The 9,160-nt window shown below is 36.0% G+C and overlaps 1 protein-coding gene across 21 annotated transcripts; it reads right to left on the reverse strand.

Annotated features, from left to right (window-relative positions):
• Window positions 1-344: 344 nt before the first annotated feature.
• On the reverse strand, window positions 345-9,130 carry hcls1 (hematopoietic cell-specific Lyn substrate 1). 21 transcript variants are annotated; one of them, XM_037760914.1, is made up of 21 exons: window positions 8,972-9,130; window positions 7,568-7,654; window positions 7,402-7,475; window positions 5,985-6,108; window positions 5,735-5,845; window positions 5,494-5,548; window positions 5,359-5,414; window positions 5,071-5,125; window positions 4,716-4,771; window positions 4,226-4,280; window positions 3,883-3,938; window positions 3,347-3,401; window positions 3,008-3,063; window positions 2,505-2,559; window positions 2,301-2,356; window positions 1,993-2,047; window positions 1,399-1,595; window positions 1,248-1,300; window positions 1,045-1,211; window positions 903-971; window positions 345-813 (listed from the first exon to the last, which is right to left on the reverse strand). In XM_037760914.1, the coding sequence occupies exons 2-21, from the start codon at window positions 7,652-7,654 to the stop codon at window positions 677-679; spliced, it is 1,629 nt and encodes a 542-aa protein (XP_037616842.1). In that variant the 5' UTR covers window positions 8,972-9,130; the 3' UTR covers window positions 345-676. The 21 variants fall into 21 exon arrangements, with proteins under 21 accessions (XP_037616842.1, XP_037616841.1, XP_037616840.1 ...); XM_037760913.1 differs by having other exon boundaries at window positions 1,045-1,297; XM_037760912.1 differs by having other exon boundaries at window positions 1,045-1,300.
• Between the last annotated feature and the right edge of the window lie 30 nt (window positions 9,131-9,160).

Consider the following 9,160-nt stretch of genomic DNA (forward strand, 5'->3'; position numbering starts at 1 on the left):
TATCATTCCTCATTTTCTCCCCTCATTTCGTTGCATTTCTCTACTGTCAGATTCTCTAAAGTAATTGGAATATTTTCCCGATATCTCTGCGTATGCCATGATATAGAAGATGTATGCAAAATCATAAAATTAATGAACTGTTGTAGATAAAACGCTACTCTCTTGTAAAACAATAACTTCATTAACAGATTTTTTTTTAGCCATACTTTGAATCATTAATTTAGAGATCCTAATACTATGATCAGATTTCCAGTGAAAGATGATAAACAATAATAGCCCTGGTGTTACTAAATTGTCACTGATGAGAAGTTGACTAATAAAAGTTTTAAAACAACACAAAGAAGCTCCTGTAGAATATTTTATTCAATCCAATCAGTTCATTGCAGATAAAAGATGCAACTCCTCACCATTAACATGGTCATAACATCAGATACCCTCACAGACTTTACGGGAACGTGCCTTAAAGTCTGTGAGTGTGGACACTGGGATTGGGCCTTTGCCACAGACCCGAGATATTACACAATAAAACTAGAAATTGGCTGATCAGAAGCCATTTTGGCACAAATATTCTGTGATTTACTTTTTAAATACAGTGTTAAAATGAATTCCCCCTGTTGAACAACCGAAGAAACATGATAGTTTAAGTGAAGCGCAACCTCCCTGAGCAGCACGTCGCTCACTCCATCAGCTGAACATAAGCGGCCGGGAAAAGACCGAAGCATCCGTGACACTGCCCCTTCCACCAGCCCTCGTCAATCATCTCTATGTTGGTGATGATGTCATCCGGGTTGAAGGAGATCTCGTCATCACCCTCTGTGTGGGAACGGAGACGATTTGTACTCTCAAATGTTGACAGATGATTATTAAATGTCAAAAAGTGAAGAATTGAAAAGATGTCATACCTCCTTGATAGTCGTAAATTGCTACAGCCTGCAGGCCGCTTGACAGGTCTTCATAGTCGTTATCTTCAGCTGTAAAAGAAAACGTTGACATGAATGTTTCACATGTGAAAGGTTTGACATTTCACTGACGGCAGACACAGACCTATCGGTGCTGGTGGTTCAAGTTCCTCGTACTCTCCTTCATCCTCCTCCACCTCTGCGGACCTTCTGGGCAGCGGTGGAGCTTCCGATTCGGAGAAATCGTCTGTGCACGGTGGAGCTTCCGGTTCGAGGAAATCGTCTGTGCACGGAGGAGCTTCCGGTTCGAGGAAATCGTCCGTGCACGGAGGAGCTTCCGGTTCGAAGGAATCGTCTGTGCGCGGAGGCAACGCCGGGGGCTGGTCGTATTCTGGTTCCTCCTGAAAACATCACATAATATCTTTGATTTCCTGATCTCTAATCCTGGAGAAACACAAAGTCATTAGCATGCATATTGACCATCATTTAATCTTTTGACCTCTTCTTCTTCTTCTTCTATGAGTGTTTCCTCTTGTGTTTCCTCTTGTCTGTGCATGGCAGCCTCTCGCTCTCTGGCTTCTCTGGCTTCTCTCCTCGCTTTCTCCTCTTCTGCTCTCTTCTTGTTCTCTTCATCTGAAGCTTTGGCCATGTTCTCAAAACGGGCCTTCAGTGATCCTGCACCTGCACCTGCACTCGCTGCATAATAAAGAGGAATGATTATGAATTAGGGCTGTCAATGGATTGAAATATTTAATCATGATTAATCGCATGATTGTCCATAGTCAATCGTGATTAATCTCAAATTAATTGCACATTTTTTATCTGTTCAAAATGTACCTTAAAGGGAGATTTGTCAAGTATTTAATACTCTTATCAACATGGGAGTGGGCAAATATGCTGCTTTATGCAAATGTATGTATATATTCATTATTGGAAATCAATTAACAACACAAAACAATAACAAATATTGTCCAGAAAGAAATTAGTGGCATCAAAACAAATTTGCATTAATCGACAGCCCTAATTCTATCGAGTAGCACCTTCAAAAAGGAAAATATTGTACTGTTATAGAGAATGTGGACAGACGGCTTACCTTTCTGAGGTTCATGTTTCTGCAACTCTTCTTTGTGTTCAAATCCCACAGCAGACTGCACAGACAACTTAATAATCATTAAATGATTCACCAACTATTTTGATAATCGATTTATTGGTTTGAATGATTTATTTATTTTTTTATTTAAGAAAAAAAAAAGGCTAAAATTCACTGATTACAGCTTCTTAAATGTGAATATTTTCTGGTTTCTTTACTCACTATGGTGAGTCCACAAAGAAACTCCTTCTACTGTCAAACTCATGAACATCAAGTGAAGCAATAATAAAAACAAATCTTTGTCTTCTCACCTTGTCGACGCGGTCTTTCTGAACACCATACTTCCCTCCAAATCCCTTTGAATGATCTGAATGTGTTAAAGAAAATAGTGGCATTAAAACTAATTTACATAAATGTGTTATTATCGCGTTAACTTTGACAGCCCTAATTCTATTAAGTAGCACCTTCAAAAGAAAATATTGTACTGTTAGAGAGAATGTGGACAGACGGCTTACCTGTCTGAGATCCATGTTGCTGCAACTCTTCTCTGTGTCCGTAGCCCACAGCAGACTGCACAAACACAATTAATCATTAAATGATTCACCAACTGTTTTGAGCAATTTATTTATTTTTTAATTTAAGAAAAAAAAAGGTTACAATGCTCTGATTCCAGCTTCTTAAATGTGAATATTTTCTGGTTTCTTTACTCCTCTATGACAGTAAACTGAATATCTTTGAGTTGTGGTGAAAACAAGACATTTGAGGACGTCATCTTGGACTTTGGGAAACACTGATTGACATTTTTCACCACTTTATTGACCAAACAACTAATCGATTAATTGAGATTATAATCGACAATGAAAATAATCGTTAGTTTCAGCTCTTCATGTGTTAAACTCAGATTTAAGATGAGTCCACAAAGAAACTTCTTCTAATGTCAAACTCTGCATGTACATCACTCATCGACGGTCAAACATCCAAGTGATGAAATAATAAAAACAAATCTTTGTCTTCTCACCTTGTCGACACGGTCTTTCTGAACACCAAACTTCCCTCCAAATCCCTTTGAGTGATCTGAATGTGAAATGAATAAAGATTAATGACATGGTACCCATGGGTTTATTAGGTTTTCTAGTTTCATATGATGCCAGTATCTTCACTCTAGCTTTAAAACTGAGCCTGATACAACCTCCGAAATATTGTTTGCGTTAATGCGTTAAAGAAATTAGTGGCGTTATAAGGAATTTGCATTAATGTGTTATTATCGCGTTAACTTTGACAGCCCTAATTCTATTAAATAGCACCTTCCAAAAGGAAAATATTGTATTGTAAGAGAGAATGTGGACAGACGGCTTACCTGTCTGAGATCCATGTTGCTGCAACTCTTCTTTGTGTTCAAAGCCCACAGCAGACTGCACAGACAACACAATTAATCATTAAATGATTGGCCAACTATTTTGATAATCGATTTATCAGTTTTTTGTAATTTATTTATTTTCTAATTTAAGAAAAAAAAGGTTAAAATTCTCTAATTCCAGCTTCTTAAATGTGAATATTTTCTGGTTTCTTTACTCCTCTATGACAGTAAACTGAATATCTTTGAGTTGTGGACAAAACAAGACATTTGAGGACGTCATCTTGGGCTTTGGGAAACTCTGATTGACATTTTTCACAATTTTATGACATTTTATAGACCAAACAACTAATCGATTAATCGAGAAAATAATCAACAATGAAAATAATCGTTAGTTGCAGCCATACATGCGTTAAACTAAGATTTAAGCTGAGTCCACAAAGAAACTTCTTCTAATGTCAAACTCTGCATGTACATCACTCATTGAAGGTCAAACATCCAAGTGAAGCAATAATAAAAACAAATCTTTGTCTTCTCACCTTGTCGACGCGGTCTTTCTGAACACCAAACTTCCCTCCAAATCCCTTTGATTGATCTGAATGTGAAATTAATAAAGATTAATGACATGGGTGGTACCAATGGGTTCATTAGGTTTTCTAGTTTCATATGATGCCAGTATCTTCACTCTAGCTTTAAAAATGAACCCGATACCACCTCCAAAATATTGTTTGCATTAATGTGTTAAAGAAATTAGTGGCATCAAAATTAATTTGCATTAATGTGTTATTATCGTGTTAACTTTGACAGCCCTAATTCTATTAAGTAGCACCTTCAAAAAGGAAAATATTGTTCTGTTAGAGAGAATGTGGACAGACGGCTTACCTGTCTGAGATCCATGTTGCTGCAACTCTTCTTTGTGTCCGTAGCCCACAGCAGACTGCACACACAACACAATTAATCATTAAATGATTCACCAACTATTTTGATAATCGATTTATCAGTTTTTTGTAATTTATTTATTTTTTAATTTAAGAAAAAAAAGGTTAAAATTCTCTGATTTCAGCTTCTTAAATGTGAATATTTTCTGGTTTCTTTACTCCACTATGACAGTAAACTGAATATCTTTGAGTTGTGGACAAAACAAGACATTTGAGGACGTCATCTTGGACTTTGGGAAACACTGATTGACATTTTTCATAATTTTCTGACATTTTATAAACCAAACAATTAATCGAGAAAGTAATCGTTAGTTGCAGCCCTGCATGTGTTAAACTCAGATTTAAGGTGAGTCCACAAAGAAACTTCTTCTAATGTCAAACTCTGCATGTACATCAAGTGAAGCAATAATAAAAACAAATCTTTGTCTTCTCACCTTGTCGACGCGGTCTTTCTGAACACCAAACTTCCCTCCAAATCCCTTTGATTGATCTGAATGTGAAATGAATAAAGATTAATCAGATGTCAGGCAAAAAAGGTATCAAAACTGAATGCTACAGTTTTTCCTCGCCAAAATGTAGAATAAGTTTGGAGCGTTATTTAGCTTCCAAAGCTAGTATGACATGGTTGGTACCGATGAATTCATTAGGTTTTCTAGTTTATATGATGCCAGTATTTTCACTCTAGCTTTAAAACTGAGCCCGATACCACTTCCGAAATATCGTTTGCGTTAAGCACCTTCAAAAAGGAAAATATTGTAATGTAAGAGAGAATGTGGACAGACGGCTTACCTGTCTGAGATTCATGTTGCTGCAACTTTTCTTTGTGTTCATAGCCCACAGCAGACTGCACAGACAACACAGAGGTTGTATTTAAGATTCATATATCACTTTAAAGATCCCTTCCAATAGTGTTTTAAGACATTTAAAAACACTCTGCTTTAACTAATAACCTGTGTCTGATATGGTAAATGGTAAATGGAGTTGCATGGCTCCTTTCTAGTCTTCCGACCACTCAAAGTTTGGGGTTTTCAAACATCCAAGTGAGGCAATAATAAAAGCAAATCTTTGTCTTCTCACCTTGTCGACGCGGTCTTTCTGAACACCATACTTCCCTCCAAATCCCTTTGAGTAATCTGAATGTGAAATGAATAAAGATTAATCAGATGTCAGGCAAAAAGGTGTCAAAAACTGACAGCTACAACTTTATCTCACCTTTCTGTGACTGGTGCTTCTCTGTTTCTCCTTTGTATTCATAGCCCAAAGCAGACTGCAACAGACAACACAGAGGTTGCATTTAAGGTTCATATATCACTTTAAAGATCCCTTCTAAATCTGTTTTTAGGTGAGTCCACAAAGAAACATTCTTCTAATGTCAAACTCTGCATGTACATCACTCATTGAAGTTCAAACATCCATGTGAAGCAATAATAAAAACAAATCTGTGTCCTCTCACCTTGTCTACGCGGTCTTTCTGAACACCATACTTCCCGCCGAACCCTTTTGCTGCATCTTTCTGGGAGGAGTGCTGCTCGACTTCTGCCACATAGTCATTACCCAAAGCCGCCTGAAGAGTAGAGATACATTTATGAACAGATTCAGCATACAGTTTATAAGAGCTGTGGAGTGAAGGATAAAATAGATACAATCTGGTCGTAAATTAGAGGAGCTTATCACCATATTTCGAGTATTAAAAATGTGTCAACCTTGTCCATTCGGTCTTTTTGGACTCCAAACTTCCCTCCATATCCGTACGACGCTTTGGGAGTGTTTTCCTTCTGCTTCCCCTGCTCGTGCTCCGAGGCAACGTTCTTTCTGAGCTCTTTAATACTGTCAGGTAAAGCACAATGACACACACCAGTTCAATGATAGTAATATCTGCTATTAGAAACTATTAATCAGTAATACATAACATACTCATACTACGCAAATATACCTATATAGCGCAATTCATACACAAGAGCTTTACAGACATTTAAACCGTTAACGTTAAAAGATTAAATTAAAGAAAGTGTGAACTAGGGCTGTTAAAGCAAACGCAACACCTCTAATTTCTTTAACACATAAACTTGCGATTTTTAGGTTGTATTGGGCTAAAGGGTTTAAAGCTAGAGTGAAGTTACTGGTATCATATAAAACTAGAAAACCTAATGAATCCATTGGTATTGGTATATTACATACTAGCTTGTCGGGAATGAGGATAAATAATGCTCCAAACTTGGGATTGAGTTTGCCATGTTATGATTTGAGCATATTTTTTATGCTAAATGCAGTACCTGTGAGGGTTTCTGGACAATATTTGTCATTGTTTTGTGTTGTTAATTGATTTCCAATAATAAATATATACATACATTTGCATAAAGCAGCATATTTGTCCACTCCCATGTTGATAAGAGTATTAAATACTTGACAAATCTCCCTTTAACAGATAAAAAAATGTCTGATTAATTTGCGATTAATCACGATTAAATATTCTAAACGATTGACAGTCTTAGTGTGAACATATTTGGAGGCAATTCTGATATAAAATAAAGACATAAAACCAAAATAAAAGTGATTAACGCAAAATTAGAAGGCAGAAGTAAATAAAAAGTTTTTTAGGCTGCCTTTAAAGGCTAAAAATAAATAATTTACTTATGATTTATAGATCTGTTGTAAGCCGTTAATAAGAACAATTTCGTGGTTGCCAGGCTTTGAGAAATCCCTTTACTGGTGTTTATCCCTTTTGTTTGGAATAGGGCGGACCCGAATGCTTCGAAGCTTCGACAGTTGCCATGGTAATCAACCTCCAAATCAGTATTCAAATGCTTTGTTTTATATATAAAATATGTAATATATATATTATGCATATCCTGTATATTCTTACATCTGTGAGCAATCTCTAGTCCTATTCTTACATTCAGCACCACAACCACGTTGACAGTGAGAAAGCAAAGCGCTTTAAATCTCACTGTCAAAGTGTTATCATGTATTACCCATATTAGGAGAGAATTGCTGCCTAACAGCTTGTGCTCTGCTCTCACTTCCTCTTCCTGTTGCTACACAGCACCCACTCTGACCTGCATTTCTTTACATCGTCTAACAAGAGTTTCCAGACAGATGCAGAAGTTGTGCATCCCATACTTGAAGGTTTCTTGCCGTCCTGATCCCTCGACGGTCTTTGCACCCCACCTCTGCTCCTCCTCCGATACGTCATTCTGAAAAACACAAAGTTAGAAGTTAGGGGTTTGACTGACGCACACATCTTCACCCCTCACAGTGACACACATCTCCAGGAAGTACACAGTACCACAAAGTCTGGGTCTGTCTCCCAATCGTCGTCCGCGTCTTCAGCCACCTTCGTGCTCACGTTGTGGCCCACGGCTGACCTCCACATCTGGGGAAGAAAAACACTACAATGAGCCACACTGAAGAGACAGTACTGATTAATAATCATGTGTTCACATTCAAAACTGTTATATGTCTATAAACAGAAAGTCTATTTTTTTATGGTGACTACAATATACAACCACAAGCTCTGACCACCATTTGCTGAAGTCTCAAAAAGGAAGTTATTTTCGACATGAAGCTTCATTTCCCCATAATGAACAAACTGCAGTACTTCATGTAGTAAAAAGACACTAAAATACTCAAGAAATAGTATCATTACAACATGTTTTTTAAGAGAAATACTTTCTGTAGAGCTTCAATTTTTCTGCAACATATTGAAAATAACATTATTTCTTGAGGGAAGCATACAAAATATTCTTTATATTCATCTAATTAATGTTAGGTTACTAAATGTCACTTTACTGTCATAAGTGGAAGCTTCATTTCCCCATAGTGAAACACACTTCAGTACTTCATGTAATAAAAAGACACTAAAACACTAAATAAATAGTATCATGAAAACATGTTTTTTAAGAGAAATACTTCCTGTACAGCTTAAAATCTTCTGCAACACACTGAAAATAACATTATTTACTCATACTTACTTACTTATACTACCTCATTTAATTTAAAAAACACTTTGCTAATGTATATAGTATGTTATTTTATGTTTAAATTGTCTAACTGACTTCTAGTAGTCAGGTATATTTATAGTGTATTCTAATATATTCTTTATATTGTGTGTATACTAGTAGATATTTATCTCTATATGTTAATTTATTGTATTTCCTGTACATTACCTGGATAACACAATAATGTCCACAGTTTGGGATCAATAAAGTACATCTATCTATCTATTATTTCTTGAGGGAAGCATACAAAGTATTATCTTTATTAATATAATTAATGCTAGCTTATTAAATTGTCAGTTTTACTTTAATTTCTAACACATTTTTGCTGTCATAAGTGGTAGTTTTAGAGCATGTAATTGTAGTAATACTGGACATTATATTGCACATACAGGTACATAATAAGATATAAATTTCCTGTATTTCCTGTACATTACCTGAATAAAACAATAATTTCCACAGTTTGGGATCAATAAAGTACATCTATCTATCTATTATTTATTGAGGGAAGCATACAAAATATTCTTTATATTCATCTAATTAATGTTAGGTTACTAATTGTGACATTTACTTTCATTTCTAACACATTTTTAGTGTCAAATCTACTTCCTTAATGAAGTTTAAAGGTGAATAAAATAAAAGCACACTCATAAAGGCTTGTTAGAGTTAGTTTGAAGAAAAAACAACAACTTTACCTTGTGGTTTTAATGGTGATATATCCGTGTTTAGGTGGATAAAACAGAGGAAGTGTTCTTTAAGCTCTTCACTCAAGTTGTGACAGTTTGATGGGCGACAAGTGAAGGCGGATCTAACGGTCGGTACGTGAACGCGCCTCGATGTTAATAATTGTACAAAACGTCGTCTATTTTTTTTTTTACTTTATT

The sequence above is a fragment of the Sebastes umbrosus genome, chromosome 23 (assembly GCF_015220745.1).
Source record: "Sebastes umbrosus isolate fSebUmb1 chromosome 23, fSebUmb1.pri, whole genome shotgun sequence".
In the NCBI taxonomy this organism is placed as follows: domain Eukaryota; kingdom Metazoa; phylum Chordata; class Actinopteri; order Perciformes; family Sebastidae; genus Sebastes; species Sebastes umbrosus.